Source organism: Thunnus maccoyii, chromosome 13, assembly GCF_910596095.1.
Source record: "Thunnus maccoyii chromosome 13, fThuMac1.1, whole genome shotgun sequence".
Lineage (NCBI taxonomy): Eukaryota > Metazoa > Chordata > Actinopteri > Scombriformes > Scombridae > Thunnus > Thunnus maccoyii.
Window position 1 is genome coordinate 15415154 of NC_056545.1, and position 18436 is coordinate 15433589.

General features: G+C 39.2%; 2 protein-coding genes across 6 annotated transcripts; one reads left to right on the forward strand and one right to left on the reverse strand.

Annotated features, from left to right (window-relative positions):
• Positions 1 to 277: 277 nt before the first annotated feature.
• LOC121910766 (homeodomain-interacting protein kinase 2-like) lies at positions 278 to 7120 on the reverse strand. 5 transcript variants are annotated; one of them, XM_042432082.1, is made up of 15 exons: positions 6985 to 7120; positions 5856 to 6113; positions 5563 to 5754; positions 4862 to 5043; positions 4641 to 4764; positions 3703 to 3813; positions 3510 to 3578; positions 3118 to 3305; positions 2792 to 3028; positions 2606 to 2676; positions 2385 to 2499; positions 2234 to 2304; positions 1853 to 1967; positions 1613 to 1775; positions 278 to 1461 (listed from the first exon to the last, which is right to left on the reverse strand). In XM_042432082.1, the coding sequence occupies exons 1-15, from the start codon at positions 7030 to 7032 to the stop codon at positions 1417 to 1419; spliced, it is 1989 nt and encodes a 662-aa protein (XP_042288016.1). In that variant the 5' UTR covers positions 7033 to 7120; the 3' UTR covers positions 278 to 1416. The 5 variants fall into 5 exon arrangements, with proteins under 5 accessions (XP_042288016.1, XP_042288015.1, XP_042288014.1 ...); XM_042432081.1 differs by lacking the exon at positions 6985 to 7120 and having other exon boundaries at positions 1613 to 1772; positions 5856 to 6307; XM_042432080.1 differs by lacking the exon at positions 6985 to 7120 and having other exon boundaries at positions 5856 to 6307.
• Positions 7121 to 9388: 2268 nt separating this feature from the next.
• Positions 9389 to 17732, forward strand: asl (argininosuccinate lyase). The gene is made up of 17 exons (XM_042432086.1): positions 9389 to 9488; positions 9855 to 10120; positions 10590 to 10784; positions 11546 to 11629; positions 12761 to 12817; positions 13105 to 13202; positions 13291 to 13368; positions 13493 to 13570; positions 13659 to 13711; positions 13850 to 13912; positions 14032 to 14146; positions 15238 to 15322; positions 15942 to 16001; positions 16106 to 16189; positions 16496 to 16576; positions 17099 to 17205; positions 17330 to 17732. Exons 2-17 carry the CDS (start codon positions 10106 to 10108, stop codon positions 17472 to 17474), a joined length of 1398 nt encoding a protein of 465 aa, XP_042288020.1. The 5' UTR covers positions 9389 to 9488; positions 9855 to 10105; the 3' UTR covers positions 17475 to 17732.
• Positions 17733 to 18436: the final 704 nt, after the last annotated feature.

The window sequence follows — 18436 nt, forward strand, 5'->3', positions numbered from 1 at the left end:
TTTTTTAATTTCCTCAGTAACGACTGTTTTTAGCCACACTAGCAGCATGAAACATCTCAACAATAATTGGATGGTTTGCCATAGGATTTTGTACAGACGTTCATGGTCCCCAGAGGATGAATCCTGCTGATTTTAGTGATCAGCAGACTTTTTCCTCTAGTGTCATCATGAGGTTGACCATTTTTCAATGCAATTCAATCGACCATGAACCCTAAAACAGGAGACTAAGTGTGAGATGTAATGTAGGGAGACAATAAATAAATGTAAGGATAAAATCTTACATAGAATAAATCAGTTTATTTTGAGTTGTCTCGTCCAAATACACAAAGTGAATGAAGGACAGAATCTCAGGTGAGGTTTGAAAACCTTACAGCAGCTAGTTATAGAGCAGCACGTTACCTACAGGTTTCTATACACTTATTTTATTAGAACATTTAGTTAAGTAGTCTATCAATAAAATAAAATGTAAAAGTAAGAGAAAAAATCATGATACAGTCTAGTTTCAGGCAAGTCAACAAATGCATATTCAGTAAAGGAAACATTTTGCAAAGTCAGGCTCTTTATGTGTGTATGTGCGTGCGCACATGTGCCCATGAAAGAAAAAAGAGTGATAGAAAGCAAGTACACATACACAATTATTTATTTACAACCAAACCCATATCCTTGCCCTCATCTGTAGTCCTCAAACTACTTCACTCTGGCACCGTTCTTCAGCTCTGGGTCCTTCTGGCCGAAGTTACATCCATGGCCTAAAAAAACAATGATACCATTTGTTAATTTTAAAAGTGACACCCACAGGGAAGTGATACTACACCTGCTTGTTGTCAGTCTCTGAATCCTCATCAGACACCGTTTATTCCCTCGGAGACTTGGGTCTGGGTCCTCATCGCTGGAGCCTCCTCAGAGTTCAGGAGCATTCAGCCTCTCGTGGACTCCTGTGCTGACAGGTAGAGAGTCAGACTTGCAGAGCATCTTAATCTTCCTCATTTCATCTAAGTTTTGTGTTTCTTTCTTTATGACTTTGAGAATTTGTCCATTGTTTTTTTTCTTTTCATTTTATCTTGATTTGTATTGTATTTTGTGTTAATGTGGACCCCAGGAAGAGTAGCTGTTGCCTAGTGTAATGGCTAATGGGGATCCTAATAAACTAAACTAAACTAAACCTCTAGATCATATCTAGACATTTTCTGGCAAAATGATTTCAAGTAAATTGATCCCAAGTGAGTATGTTGACATATTAGAGCATACCTCCATATATGCTCGTTAACATTTGTTCTACATCTCACCATAATTTACAAAGTTTCCCCAAAGTACCCACAAATGTGTCATTTTGATACAGGACATCTAGCTGAATGGCTGACTTGAGCCCTGTTATAAAGAAGTCAAAAGTGAGTCTTATCTGTACGTCGCTCCAACTCATCCGTGTTCATCTTCCTCTCTGGTGAGGTGGTATTTGGACTTCTGCAAGGATAAAACGTTGTTTGAATCTCTTGAATTTGGGCAGTCAAATCAAATCGAGTCAATTTTTTGTGTACAGAATAGAAGAAAGACAAATGACAGAAATACAGCATAGAAAACAGTAAAATGTTAACAGTAGATAAATAATACATACCCATTGGCCGCCGCATGAGGCTATAAAAGAGGCCCAGGACCATTTCCTCTGAGGTTCCGTTATGGCCTCACTCGACGGAGCTTCAGGTGGAGCCTCTCTGGAGTCCTGAAGCCGGCGTATCTTCCTCCTCTTTCTCTCTGGGGAGGTGCTGTGTGGACTTCTGCTAAAAACCAAATTTGTTGTTTTAATCTCTTGAATTTTGAAACTAAAATTTAATCAAACAAGTAAAATAATACCTATCTGTTGCCGCCGTGTGAGGCCATAAAGGTGTCCCACGTCCTTTTCCTCTGAGGCTTAGCTTTGGCCTCGCTGGACGTAGCCTCAGATGGGGCCTCTTTGGAGTTTTGAAGCAACTCTGGAAAAAAGGAGAAAGAATAACAAACAGGTGGTTATTACGCTGAAAAAGCTAACACTTATGAAATATTATCACTTAATTTCAGACCTGAAGATATCATCCACTGAAATTATTCAAAATAAATTGCAAGTTGTTGCAGTATAAGTAGAAATGGTGCAAATGAAGAAAGTGGTGAGTTTAGTGTGAAACACTCTAGTTACAAAGCGGCAGTTAGTGTTGACTTCACATGCAAGCACATGATCAAACCGACATTCAGATGGGCCTACCTGTTTGTGTCTGGACATCATCAGGGTTAATCTTCCTCCTCTTCCTCCCTGGTGAGACACTGTCTGGACTTCTGCAAAGACCAAATATTGTTTGAATGTCTTGAATTTTAAAAGTAAGTTAACAGTATGTACAGATTTAAAAAATACCTACCTGTCGTTGCTGTGTGAAGCCATAAAAGTGTCCCACTTCCTTTTTCTCTGAGGCTTAGCTTTGACCTCCCTGGATGTAGCCTCAGATGGAGCCTCTTTGGACTTCTGAGGCAAATCTAAAAAAGACAGAAGGAAGAATATAATATCGTATTTTACAAAGTTTCTGATTAACTAATTTAAAACCAGTTGATCCCAAGTGTGTGTTGCTGAAGATTAACCTACCTGTGTGTCTCTGGATGAGATCCATGTCCATCTTAATCCTCTTTCTGTCTGGGGAAATGCAGTCCGGGCATCTACATAGACCAAATACTATGTGAATCTCTTGATTTTTAAGAGTAAAATATCCAATAATATACACAAAAAGTAAGTATACAGTAAAATCAGCGCAAAAAGATATACAACACTTACCTGTCATCGCTCTGTGAGTCCCTCATTCTTTTCCCCACAGGTTTGATGGCAGATGTGATCCAGATGTGATGTGATCCCACCTGGAGGGAGATGTTGGGCTGGTCCTGGCTGGTGAAGCTGAAGGAGGCCTGCGGGTTTGGGCATGGCTGCTGGATGGACTGAACTTCAGAGCCTGAGCTATCAGAGCTCAGACTCTGATGCCGACAGACGTCCATCATTTCACTGCATGATTGAAGACTGAAAGACAATAAATCAATAAATTAAGCAACTTAATTCATCCACATTACAATGGAGATTTTAAACATATCATCTAAATGTAGACTTACTAGAGGCTGTCGGGGTATCTGGCTGCAATGTCCCTCATGGTGATGAACGGATCGTCAAGAAGCTGGCTGGGTGTTATCCGTTTAGCAACGTCAAACTCCAGCATCTGCTTCAGCAAATCCACGAAATTCTCCCGGTCGTCGATTTCAGCCATGATGTCCTCGTCTGACAGATGACATACCGGGGTAACCTGGATCAGAAAAAACACATATGTCAGCAAAATCTCGTTTACTGTACCAGTTGAAAGTTTGAACACACTTTCTCATTCCAGTGAATGGAAAGGTGTGTCCAAACTTGACTGGTACTGTACATTTTACTGGGTCATGGTGGTACTTCTGTGTCAAATGCTTTCATTCTGAAGAACTAAAAGTATGATGTTTGATGAATTTCCTACCGTCTTAATATCATCCAGGGAGGTGAAATACGTCTGGGTCCAGCTGACGATTCCATATTCAAAGGGCGTCTAAAGAGAGGTCATATTAGAGTTAGCTAATCTGTCCAAAGCATAATGAGTGTTAAAGGTAGAAACAAAGACAGAATGATGGAAAGACGGAGTTAAAGAGGTGAAAGCCTCTGAGTGTTGGTACCTTTAATCTCCACTGACGGTCACTCTTCTGCCGGAAAAAGCACCTGGTTTTGACTCCGTTATTGAGAAGCTTCTGTGGTAGCTGACCCTGAGTCTGTATAATATGTCTTAACTGGAGGCACAACAATGTTAAAAAGTCAGTTACAGTTGGTACATAAGACAGATATTAAGATTTTGTAGTTTTTTGCTTTTCCAACAACTATTGTAGAATTGCTACAGTAAAGCTCACTTGCTAAGAAAAGTTAGTTTTATGCTGTTCTTGACTAAATTAAAGAAATAGTGTGACAGGAAAATATTCTTATTTGCCTTATTGCCAAGAGTTAAATGAGAAGATTGATACCATTTATGTCTTAGTATGGATCTAGAGCCATGAGGCGATTAGGTGGATTAGCATAAAGACTGGAAGCAGGTGAAAAAGCTAGCGTGGCATTTTCTCCAAGAAATAGTTACACCATGTAGCTTTACATTTCTCTTTGTGAATGGACAAATGAGACACTATGTGTTAATTAGAGGTTTATAGGTGCTGCTAGGCATTTTGTAAAAACATCAATGCCATGGTTTTTGGGGGAGGTACGCACTGTAACTGTCTTTGGTGAGAGAATCAGGCTAGCTGTTTTCTCTTGCTATCAGTCTTTAGGCTATGCTAAGCTAATTGCCTCCAGCTCCAGCTCTGTACTTAATGCACAGACCAACCTTTGGTGTCAATCTTCTGATCTAATTCTCATAAATAAAGCAAATTTATCGAAACGCTAAACTATTTCTTTAGGATATTGTTTGTATACAAACTAATTTTAAGTTTTAGTATGTTAAAAAAGTAGCATGTGCACCACTATGTGGTTATTCTACTTATTCTAATTAAACTTGTTATTCTTGGCTTTTTTTTGTCCCTCAAACACAATAAATGGAAAATTTTTGTTGACTTTTAAATTGTACACTTACCATGTCATATTCACAGTTACCAGGGTACAGCAAATCGCCCAGGAACAGCTCTGCAGCCATGCAGCCGAGAGACCACATGTCAATGGCCGCTGTGTAGGGAAAGCCCAGGATGATCTCTGGGGCTCTACGAAATGAAATATAACATATTATTTTGGTTTTATATTTTTGGCTTCTTTATCAGTTATGAAATCTAAAGAAAGAACTCTGCCATAGTCACTTACCTGTAATTTAGTGGCTGAATGTCCATGGCCCAGTCTGTCTGTGAGACTCGGCGAGCCAAGCCAAAGTCGATTATCTTCACCCTGAGTGGCTGGTTTATATGGTCCACCATCATGATGTTGTCGGGCTTGATATCAGTATGTGCAACTCCTAGGCTCCTCAGGAGTTGCAGGGCTGTGGCCACCTGAGGTCATGAAGAAATCATATTTGAATTGAACTACAGTACATCGGCACAGTTGATATTTTTGAATAGCTTTTAAGGGCTTTGCTAAAGAGGTTTTAAAAACATTTGAGGCTGAGTGCACTGTCACATAAGGTCAAATTATTTTCATGCAGTAGAACAGAAATAGAAGAATCTCTACAGTGTAATGCAGTGGAGTACAATACAATAGTAAAGGTTACTAAAGAAGTAGAGAATAAATACACTAATATGACCAACACCACAAAAAATGCCCTCAAAAATTAATCTCTGACCGATACTCAACAATTTACAGGTTACTACTAAACCCCACTCCGAACAGAGATTGTTCAATAATAGCTTAACTCGAGACGGCAGGTCTGTTGCTTTGGATTTCTTATACAAACTAAAGCAGTGTGGATGGGGCATAATGAGATAGAAAGCTGGTTTCTAAACAGTTCTGGTGGATGATGTATTGCTTTACCCTACTACAGCTCTACTATGTCAATCACAAGTGACACCTACCTGTTGCAGAATTGGGCGGATTTCCTTAACGAGGAGAGAACAGGAAGGTCTCTTCTCCACGAAATCCAGCAGACTTATGTCCAGCATTTCGAACTCCAGACAAACGCTTTCTCTTTCGATAAAGGCGTCGTTGTATCTGACAAAGTTGAATTTGTCGGAGTCGAAAGCCCTCAGTTGTTCAAGGATTTCCACCTGGGAAACAAATGAGATGTTAGATTTGAGGTCAGTACAGTGTATAGTGCTTTTGAAGCTCGTTGCAAATCAAACTGTGATACACATCACGTCTGTTCTACCTCATTCTTCGCCTGATCCGTGAAGTTGCAGTCCTTGACCATCTTCACAGCCACGGTTTCCATGGTGGCTGTCTTCAGACACTTGGTGACTTTCCCAAAACAGCCCTCCCCAAGAAAAGACTGGACGAAATAGTCAGAGGAGGGGGAGGAGAGCACGTCTAGGATGTCCTGGGAGGAGGAAGAGGAGGAGGAATAGGAGGTGGAAGAGGAGGTGGTCTCCCATTCAGGTGATGTAGGATAATGATGATAATTCATAGACTGGAGGAGAGTAGGAGAGAGTAGACACAATATGAAGTCATGTCTTGTCCCATACAACATGACACCAGCAATATACTGCACATATCCATACAACATGACTTGATAACATTTTATATTTAAATATAAGTGGTGAGAGATGGGTTGCAACTACCTAAGCTTATATAATTACTTAAAGGATAGATTCACAATTTTCAAGTCTGTCTCAAAACAACAGTCAGGTGTCCGTATGAACACTGAAAAAGGTTTTCCTTGCTGTAATCATTCCTCCTGTTCATACTGGCTATTAAAAGATCCCCTTCAAATGCACTTTAAATGTAAGTGATGGGGGCCAAAATCCACAGTGTGTCAAAACACACAAGTACCAAAAACAGGGACTTTGGCACTAAAAACACTTAACATTGAAAGATATCTACTGGATTGGATTAATTCAGACTGCTGAAGCTTCATATTAGCTTCACATACTCTTTTAAATACATTATTCCACAGTAGGAGGCTTGTGGATTTTGTCCCCCATCACTTATATTGTACATTGTACATTATGAAGGGATCTACTGATGATCAATATGAATAGAAGGAATGATTACAGCAAGAAAAACCTATTTCAATGTTCATTTGGGCACCTGACTATTGTTTTATGACAAACTTGAAAAATTGTGAACCCTAAAAAATATTGTATCTGTTTATCTGCTAATATCAACAGATCCTTGGACTCTACTATACATTATATGTCAATAAAGTGCGACTAAATTACATAATTTGTGTGAAAATGTGCTTTGTATTCATATTGTAACATACAGTTTGAGATCACTTGTCTTTAAGGGGGAACTTTGAACTTTTTTTGCACTCAAACAAACAAATTTGATGAACTCACCATGGTTTCACTCGATAGCTGTGACGATTTCTCTCTGGTTCCAAACATGGTCCTCTTGAAATTGACACGTCGAAGTCAATCCTCTCGCTGATGTGCATCAGTTGAAGTGCAGTTTAAATGAGAAGTGGTGAGTTGAGTCTCCTGCAGTACTTTGTTGCATCACTGTGATTCTAAAGGTCATTATGATGTCACATTCTTGAGAGGGGCAAGTAGAGCCTTTGTTGGATTGAAAGAATAAGAACTATAGATGTCTGAAAATGACCATTGCCTGGGGCAACCTGTTGTTTTTGTTTTCCTAATATTCAGTTGGAAAACAACCACCTGCTTAAAATCCACATTGATGCACAACATTTAAGAACACAAGATTTATTTTTCTTTATTAAACATATATTATTGCACCACTTATTAAATTGACACACTTCTCTGGACAGAAAAAGGCAAATAACACAAGAAATGTACATTTCAGTCAGATCTGTATGTTTCATGTTCAGTGGAAAATCAGCAAAAAATGCAATTTCTTCCTAATCTATGGGTCGCAGTCATTGAAAGTTGATGCACAACTGCCATATAAGTGCTGTGTGTGAAAGTTCATTCTTGACCTTGGACATAGTAATTTTTACAAACAAAAACTTAAATCAATATCCACTCTCTGGCTAACAAAACAAAAAGGAAATATATTTAAGTTCACAGTAAGCACTGATTCAGTGATTTGCAGGTAAAACTATTTCTAGATGTCTGGCTTACAATCAGGCTTTGGTTTAAAAGTGAAAGTATTTTGAATGTCCAGGTTACACGTAAGTGTTGTCTCAGCAGCATTTAAATTACATTTCAACATCACATTTAGGACTAGCTACAAGTTCAAGTTCACTTGTCCTTCCAACTACTCCCACATATTCTGTTTCGCTGGGAAATACGTTATACTACAGAAACTAAAAACACTCAAATCTCTGTTTCGCTGTGACTTTAAGTTCATTTGCTGTTTTACCATGTTTCTGTATAGGGACAACACTTGAGTCTTTCCATATTTTATTGATTAATGCAAATATCTCCTCTAGTACCCCATAACTTCCTAACCTCTGTTTGCGGTCCTAAAGTACTGCAATATTTTCGCCAACTTTCTCTCTTTGCATGCTTTATAACCCTCCTGGCCTTTGCCATGAGTTTCTTACATGAGCTTGCATGGCTTTCCAATGGACTGTTCCTCAACCTCCTGTGTGCTTTATTTTGAGCACATACAGCAATATTGTGTCATGGGAGTGCCACAGTAAACAAAAGAAGAGAGAGCCGTTGGGGAACCTAGACTTACTGGTTTCATGCATTGTAGTCCCGCATGGCCAGACCTAGCTCTACATTTGGTTTTAGCGCTGTGCCAGTGCTGGAAAAATGCATGCATGGTGACACATTTTTTTACAGTCTATATTTTACAGTCATAGGCTTCTATCGTTTTTCCCAGCGTTTTTCCCTCCTCAGAGTCCTGAAAAAACAAAACATGCTAAATGTTCTGGGAAAATATAGCAAAACAGTGATGAAGAAAAATAACAAGTCAATGACCAAAACATTAACTTGGAATGACTTGAAAGTAGCTTTCATAACAACCTAGCATAATGCATTAGGATTTTGTGACAACACATCCATAAACAGTAATCACTGACTTGTTGAACTTTGACAAGTGAACCATCAATATATTGCATGTATGGTATTAAAATGTTAATCTATGAAAGACTGAAGATCTTTAGTGGGGCACATCCTTTATGGCTGTGGTAGAGACAGTCATCTGTTCCTATAAAAGGTAGGTACAAGATGGGTGCATAGTTGATGTGAATAGTTTAAACCCCCCATCCAGTCTCTATCCAAAACAATGATTTTGACAGCATTGGAAAACCTGTACTTCATGAGTAGTAAAAATGACACATACTAAATTATGTCCCTTCAGTTGCTGTCGTACCATTAAGTTAACATTACTAAAGGCCTTTGAACTAACTGCAAGTCCACAGTTAGGAAATACCACGCTAGCTCGCTAATTCTTGTCTCATTTGTGGTCTAATAAACAGTAAATTCATCCGCTGGACCATGGATGTATGGACCCACGTGAACGCAGTTTCCATGGAAACGCAACCGTCCAGGCTTCCGTCGAGACTCTCGTCATACGGAAGTGGGCGTGGTCTCATCTAAACTGGTTTGGAAAAAAATGAACACAAACCGTATACATGTCTATGGAGGAAACTATAGACATATATTTTATAACTATGGAGGAAACAGCCTAATGATCAGTTTTCTTAAACGACGGGAGTTTAGCTTTTCCTCCCACCAACAGACACCTTCCCTTACCAGCAACGGATACTTTTCTTTTTCCTTATTGACATAAAAAACATTTACAGTTTCCTCCTCCACAAAGTGATTAAATAACTACAGAATATCAAATATTCAACTTACGGTTTGCAAAAGAAAAGTAAAAAAAATAAAAAAACAACCTCTGGGCTTGGAAGAGTTACAATTCATATAAAGTAAGTTATATATATCGTTCTTACAGCCTTTGAATTAGAGGAAAAATTGAATTGAATCAATGTACTGTTAACCTTTGTAGGAAAAACAAAAAGCTGGGGTTTTTACCCGCAAATTTGTTTTTATGAATATGAAATTTAGCCAATAAAATTAAAAGATTTGCAATATATCGCTGGTTATTCAATTTAGAGTTATCTTCTAGTATTCCAATGTAAATGGTTCCAAAATAATACTTTATTTTCATTAACACGGCTGTTGATAACGATGCACGTTATTCCAACAACAAAATGTACAACTGACATCAATATCTTTTCTGAATTTTTTAAAAATATAATCAGCTGAGTAAAATCCTGTGATTATTTTGACAGAAACTTCTTCAGAAACCGATAAGTTAGGAGTCAGACACTACCGAGCAACGACCGGACTGAAATGAAGCTTAACGTCTTCGGTGACGTCTTTTAAAGTGACACGAGCAGCTTTAACGGATGATATGAAAAGCGCCTCGCTCTCGCTGCACGCCTAGAAGAGGCGAGCGCTGTCCGTTGACGTTCAACGTCCCCTAAACACTTCACCGGACAACACCGGACGGACCCGCTGTAGACACCCGTCGTCGATAAATATGGCCAATACAGAGGTAAGGGTAACGTTTATCTGTACAGGTGTTGTGTCGAAGTCTGTTCCCCCGTCGACATGTTTCCCCTTAACTTAACCTGCACCCAACCTTAACCCTAACCAGTCGTCTTCTGAGGTGCTTACCCCAACTTTACTTAAACCTAAACCAGCTATCCCTGCTACATGTAACCATAACCTAACTCCTAACACCAACCGCCGAGGTGTTGCTACGGAAATCACAATTTTGACATTAGGGGAACATTATTTTAAGGGGGGAACATACTTCGACACAACACCAACATCCACATGTTGTTGTTTTAACAGCCAGCTGGACACAGACTAACAAAGCAAGCTGTCAAACCCTCCACTGTGTCTGTGTTAGCTAACGGCAATACAGTATTATGCCTGTCAAATGTGTTTTAGCTAACGTTTATACGTTATATGTGTTTTAGCTCATAATGTTACCGCTCTGTCTCTACTTTTCCCCTCAGGGGAGTAAACTGTGGGGAGGTCGTTTCGTGGGAGACACAGATCCTATCATGGAGAAGTTCAACGCATCCATCGCTTATGACCAGAGGATGTGGGATGCTGACATCCGAGGGAGTAAAGCTTATGTGAAAGCTCTGGAAAAGGGAAAGCTGGTCACCACGGAGGAGATGAACCAGATTTTACAGGGGATGGATCAGGTGAACTCACACACGCACACTTATAGAGGCACACTCAGCTTCAGTGAAAACAAACTTCACCAGACAGCCACATCATAAGTCCAAGCTGATACCTGGCTGCACATGAAATAACTAGACTGTATGAATAATAACTTTTTGGTCACAGTTCTCTTACATTTGTATGCAAGGAAGGAACTACACACCTGCTGCCATATGGGTGTGTGTTTGTGTGTGTGTGTGCAACTGTCTGCCCTAGTGCAGATGCAGGTTAATAGATGACAGCTGAAAATGTGCCATGGCGCAGAATTCCTCTCTGTATTCTGCTGAGTGTGTGGTGCAACAATGCCATCATCATGTGACAGATGTCAGCTGCTAAACAGCTGCAGTAATTCGTTCACTCACACATTCAGGTCACATTTCAGGGTGCCCTCTCTAACCTGGTGTTGACATGGCTTTGACAGTGCAGGTGACATTCGGTAAACACAGCACAATACAGACAAACAAATGATGTCAATAATGGGATGCAAAGATCAACATAAATGATTGACTCATGCTCTCCTGAAGTCCATATATCTATTATAACTATGTAACAGCAGCAGCAAAAGTCAGAGTGATTACTTTTATTTAAGATTTAGCAACAAAACAAATAATAATTTTGCTAAAAACTAAGGTTTCTACTTTTACTGTATGCATTAAGTTAATGTAGCCTAATTGGCTCTAGACTTCTGATAAGTCTGATTATCAGGCTAATATTAAACGATATTGTACTTTTTTCTACCCAGATTTCTGATGAGTGGTCCAAAGGTGTGTTTGTGATCAAAGCTGGAGATGAAGACATTCATACCGCCAATGAGCGCAGGCTAAAGGTGAGCTATAGCTTGTATGTTCATCATTACTTTACAAAAGAGATTGTATTTCACCAAATTAGATCATCTGACAGTTCATGGTTTGTTCCATAGGCAGTGTTTTGAGATACGGGACATTTCTTCTACGAGGCCTTGTACCCCAGATGTAGGGTGACATTAAATAATTTGCTATGTTTGGATTACTCTGGTTTATTACAACTGAGGTCTTATTATCTGTATTATCGTCTGACTGGTGAGACACCTGTTTTAATAAATATATGATGTAAAGTCTAGAAACAAGATGTAAAAATTATTGTAGGTTCTGGCCAAGTGGAATGACATGAAATGTCTTTATCCTGCTCTCCAAAGCAGTTATTTCTGCCACATTGCTTGTAAATTACACCTATTTCTTACCCAAACCTACCAGATTCAGCTGTGTATCACCATTTATCCGTAGAGCTGTTGTGAGTCTCATTTTTCACTTTAGAGATAATGTTATTTTAGAAAGAAATGGTCTTGAGATATTCTTTTTTTTTAAATGCTTGTTAAAAAAATCCCATGAGAAGACCAAAGCTAACAATGAACTGATCACACTAACAAGTTCTGTCTGTGTAGACAAAGCCTGATGTAGCTTAATCCTCTGCGCCACAGAGCTCCATTGTTGTCCAAAAACTATTAAAAACACATCAACGAGCGACACTCTCGAACAGGGTGACATGTTTCTTCATTACAACATGGGCACCAGTTTATTTTGAGTCAGTCCCACAAACACCGTTCTGCTGCGTTAAGACTCACAAGAGCACCAGATGTGTATTATTCTGCTGCTGGAAATAGTCTCCAGCAATTATACTATTTACTCCTGTTTTAGAAACATTTGCTAAAAACTGCAGTTCCCAGGTGCTTTAGGAAAACTACCGTTTTTTTGCTCTACACTAGTAATGAAGGGGCTTGTTTGGTGCCACAGACAGAGTAGGGAAGTCAGAAAATATAGAGACAGACTAACACATGGTTGGTTTTGGTCATTTTATGGGCTTTATTGACAATATGAAGAAACTCATGGATAATTTTGTCTCTTATTCTTTCAGTTAAGGCCTATAAACATACATCAGGCTTTGTCATAGCTGTGTTATAATCCTTTACCTGTTTTTTCAGGAGCTGATTGGTGCACCTGCAGGGAAGCTGCACACTGGCAGGAGCAGGAACGACCAGGTTTGTCTTAACAGGATCAAAACTGTAATCACATAATTATTATTTACAGTTGCATCCTATACATTGTATTACCTGCTTTTGACTGCAGAAAAAAGGGAACCTAAAGTTGGTTTATTGTGCCGTTTTGAGCTGCTCTATTTAAGTCTCTTTTTTTCATCTGTTTTTGTATGTTAAAAAAACAAATCTGTATATGCAGAATAGGAATAAATTCTACTCTAACTTTATTGTATCATTTGCTATTTGATAGAGTATAGTGAGACTGTGGTGCTTGTGTTTCGTTTGACCAGGTCGTGACTGACATGAGGCTGTGGCTGCGTGATGCCATTTCAACCCTGACGGAAAATGCCCTACAGCTGATATCTACCATGGTGGAGCGGGCGGCAGTGTAAGAAAAACTAACATGGGCAAATGCAGACACACAGACCTACTTGTATCTGTCTTTTCTTAAAGTTGCCCTTTTTTCTGAACCTCAGAGAAATTGACGTCCTGTTTCCTGGTTACACCCACATGCAGAGAGCTCAGCCAATCAGATGGAGCCACTGGATTCTGAGGTGACCTTTCTAAAAAAAAAAAAAAACCTGCAGTGCGTTTCTCCCACTTTATAGTGGATGATGTGTGATTTATGTCGGCGTCCTGTTTCTCTTTCCTTCACTCCTTGGTTGAACCGCCCCTCAGTCATGCTGTTGCCCTGAGCAGAGATGTTGATCGGCTTCAGGAGATCAAGAAAAGAGTTAATGTTTTACCTCTCGGCAGGTACGCTGTTAACACAAACTCACTGTCTGACACTGATTTTCACAAACAGACACGATCATTTCATAAGAATGTTTTTTTTCATCTTCAGCGGCGCCATCGCTGGGACACCATTTGACATCGACAGGGAGCTTCTGCGGAAAGGTCGGAACAAAAAAACAAAAAACAGATTAAGTGTTTAAGAGCACTTGTGTTAAAGATATATATTTTATCTGTGTCTCGTTCAGTTAAGAATATGTGTTTTTAAAAACTGAAACCATCTCTCCTCACCTTGATCTCTAGAGTTGGCATTTGATGACATCAGCCTAAACAGCCTGGATGCTACAGGCCAAAGAGACTTTGTTGGTACGTTCACCACATGTGTCAGTCAGCCGTCATTCATAAACAGATATAAACAATGAAAATACACTAAAAATAAGTTGCTTTTTCTCTGTTTGCGTGTGTGTGTGTGTGTGTTTCTTTAGTGGAGTTCTTGTTCTGGGCTTCGTTGTGTTTGACTCATCTCAGTAAGATGGCCGAGGACCTGATGCTTTACAGCACAAAGGAGTTCTCTTTCATCTCTCTCTCTGACGCCTACAGGTCAGTTTGTGTTTTATCATGTGATCCTAAATTTAAGTTTGCACATGTTATGCATAACTCCGGATTAAAAAAATGTCTTGTGGCTTTGTACTAAGTGTCATGTGTGAACTACAGCTATTCATTAATATATACTGTAAAAAATAATGTAAATGTTTGAGTAAATTATAATGTTTACTGATGTTTCTCTGTATCACATTACATACACGTATTATTTGAAACTCAAACATGTTTGTAGGACTTGATGTTTCTGAACATATTAACCAGAAACGAAAAATTAACAAAGCAGTTCTTCATATAAAATACAATAAAATAAAATGAAATAAACTCTATTGCATATGACAATCTGTTTTTGCGGAGAAGGTTTTGTTAATTGATCTAACGAGATACTGGTGTTTATATTTTTCTACTTTATTAGTTAATAGAATTTTTATCCTCTTGTCATTTTAACAATAGATAAGTTTTAGGGCTGCACTTTACAGTGTCATGATCAACTCAACTGTAGATTATTTTATTATATATATTTATTATTTATTTTTTTAGATTTTTTTTTACAGTTAATCAATTAATCACTTAGTCTATTAAATGTCACAAAATAGTGAAAAATGTCCATCACAGTTTCCCAAAGTCCAAGGTGGCGTCGGACCAACAGTCCAAAACCCAAAGACCTTCAGTTGACAATTATATAGAAAAGAGAAAAGCAGAAAATTCTCTGATTGAAGCTGAAATATTTGGTTGTTATTGCTTAAAAATAACTTAAACAATGAATTGATTATCAGAGTGGTTGCCAGTTAATTTTGTGTTGATTGACTGATTTATCAACTAATTGTTGTGGCTCTAATACATTTCTAACATTCAACAACAGCTCCCTCGAGTCTTTGGCTTAGAGCTGCTGTCACAACTTCATATCACATATTATTAAAGTAAATCTTCAGTACATGAGTTTGGCCTTGTGGGTGTGTTGCACTTAACTTTAAATCTTGGGTTGTGTTTGCGTTGGTGAACTGCTGCATGTTTCCCACACATACATCCAATTTCACCACATTTTTAAAAAATTTCGTCTTTCCCTCTCACCTGTACTTGTATGTGTGTAGCACGGGCAGCAGCCTGATGCCCCAGAAGAAGAATGCTGACAGTCTGGAGCTGATTAGGAGTAAAGCCGGCCGAGTCTTTGGCAGTGTAAGATGTTCGACTGAAAATAGACTTTTGTTAAATCATCTGTTTATCTGTTCATTGAAGACTCTGCCAGTTTCAGCCTGGATGCTTTGTCTCGAGAGCTCACTGCAGCTGCCCTTCATAGTCAGATGATATTACAAAAACACATAATGTGGACAGAAAGTAAAAATCCTTGATATGTCTTTGTAAACTTTAGTGGTGGTATCTTAATATAGAATAATTACATCAAACATATGAGAACACTGCAGTTACCACATGTGAGGACCACATTTCCTATAAACCCTTAACCCCAAGAGGATTGTTAGAAATATTTTTACGGCAGACTCCTCACTCCATCCACCATCTGCTAGAAGCTTTGCTCTGGAAAACCAGCGCCCTCATGTGTGATAAAGCGATCACTAGTTTCACTACAGACTCAAACATGGCAGCCACAATGAAAAGTCTGGTAGAAAAACTTCAGCAACCTAATGGATGAAATGTCCTCTCCTGGTGCTGCCTTATTACCTCACAAAAACAATGCAGCACATACTTGGACACATTTTACTGCTTTTCTTTTGACATTTGTATGACTTGTCTTAGTTTTTCCTGTCCTACTCAAGTTATGACTTTGTCTGTATTTCAGTGTGCAGGCTTCATGATGACGCTGAAGGGCCTGCCCAGCACCTACAACAAAGACCTGCAGGTATGAACGTGTGTCTCTGTGTGGTTTCACTTCATAGGAAGGATGTATCTCTGGATGTTTCCTCTCCAACTTTTTCTTCTGCTGTCTTTGTCATCCTTCCTCAGGAGGACAAGGAGGCCATGTTTGACTGCTATGATACTGTTCATGCTGTGCTGCAGGTGACAACTGGAGTCATGTCAACTCTCAAGGTCAGAGTCTAATTCACTGTTATCAAAAACACACACTGCTCGCTGGGAATCATGGGTACACTGTGGCTGCAGATAGAAATTTTAAACTTTGAAAGGTTTTGACTGCTTGCCCCTATTTTATATATTTAACATCCTTTGCATTTTTTAAAAATGTGATTTCTATCAAAAGACCTGCTTCTTTTTTCTACAGGAGTAAAAATTGTGTGCATAATTTTTAAATATCTGTTGTTTCATTTTCATTGTGTTGTAGACCTTTCAGACATGGAGAAGATAAAATGAGAGATTTTGACGTTTCTTCTGTTTCAGATTAGCCAGACTGTGATGGAAGCGGCCCTCAGTCCTGACATGTTGGCTACTGATCTGGCCTACTACCTTGTGAGGAAGGGGGTGAGTAGTGCATCATGTAGATCTATTATCATGCAAATGTTGTGCTAATTGTAAGAATATCTTTAAAAAGTCAATGCAAAGAAAACCATTTCGAAAGTAAATATAATCAGTGTTTGTTTTATAAAGTAGTGTGAATTTTGTACCAAGATTACAGTTTGTTAAGAGTGCCTGTAACTCATTTATACCTTGCAATATGGCACTTTACATGTTTTCATCAATTTATTTATGACATTTATTCTCATGAATTCATTTGTTGCTGCGGTCCACACACACCATGCACCGTTTCTGTCTGCCACCTTTTTTATTCTTTTTTTTCAGCTTAGAAGCAGAAGATGATGCATATGCTGCAGCATCATTGTTCAAAAAATTAGTTCATGCTGTATGCCAACTATGTGACTAAGTGGAAAAAAATCAATGCATTAAAACATACCTTACATGTGGAGCAGCTATAACCAGGACAATATGAACTATATTTTTAGGGTTTTACATGTATCTGTGTGTTACAGTTGTTCTGTGTTGCAGATGCCGTTCAGAGAGGCCCATAGTATGTCTGGTAAAGCTGTGTTTGCAGCTGAATCCAGAAATATCCCCCTGAATCAACTCACTGTGGAGGACCTGAGCACTATTAGGTGACTGTCTTTCTTTCACAGCACACAAACACACAAAACCTCAGCCTGAAAATTTTGTTCTTCAAATTTCTCATTTTTCCATCTCTTCCTCCTCTTCTTCTCTGTATCTGTTCTGTCATTTTAGCCCTCTGTTTGAAAGTGACGTATCGTTAGTATGGGACTACAGGAGCAGCGTGGAGCAGTACAGCGCCCCTGGAGGCACAGCCAAGAGTAGCGTTGCTGCGCAGGTGGAACACCTGAGGAACTGGCTGAAGAAGCAGGCACAGTGACCTTGACACAACTTCACCTTAACATTTTGAATCAGGTTTACTGAAACACTTATAATAGGTCAAAGTGAATTTTTTATAACTTGAAAACCACGTTGCCTTTCTAATATTCTTTTCTCCTCTTTTTAAGTACATTTAACATGTCAGTTGGATATGTTACAAAGTGATATTTTCAATTGATCATGCACGGATCATACCTGTTACAAAAGACCTAACCAGTGTAAAATAGGTGACGAAAGTGAATAAATGTTACTCAAACAATGTTTTCACAGCCTGGTTTCCACCACAGTTTTGTTTCTTGTCTAGACCCACTCAGACTTAAAGGTATACTATGCAGGATTTGTCGGTTTCTATTTGTAAACATACAAAGCATTCAAAGTCAGCCCCTCCTCCCCAGATCACTGAGCGAGTGTGAGAGAGAGAGCTGTAGTGGTCAAGTGAGTTAACGAGTGAATGAAGAGAGCGAGTGGTGCTGGTAAGAATCAGAGAAATGAAACGTAATTTTCTGATTGTTTCACGGCGGTTACGTTCTAAAGCACAAATAAACACGTCCACACCTCTGCACAACCCTGCGGGAAGGTGCCGGATTTTGTGTGAATGCAGGGCTTCATCCTGTCCGCTGTGGCCTCTCTGCTCTGCATGTGTGTAGCTTGGTCAAGCAGACACACAGACCTGCAGCTCTTCCATGACACAGAGACAGAGAGCAGAGCAGAGCAGAGGGGACAGCGATGTAACCTGGTCACTATGCTACAAGTCTCGGCCTCAAACCCTGTGTGCTGTTAGTTGCTGGGGGCTAAACACCCACTGCCCAAAGGTTGACGCCCAGAAGTGTCCCGAACACAGCAAAATAATAAGAAAATACAGGCAGAGGGCAGAGTCTCTATAGATACATACACCACCAAACACTTCTAGTGGGTCATAAGTGATGATTGAGGGGGATTACTTTTGTCTATACATTGTTTTTT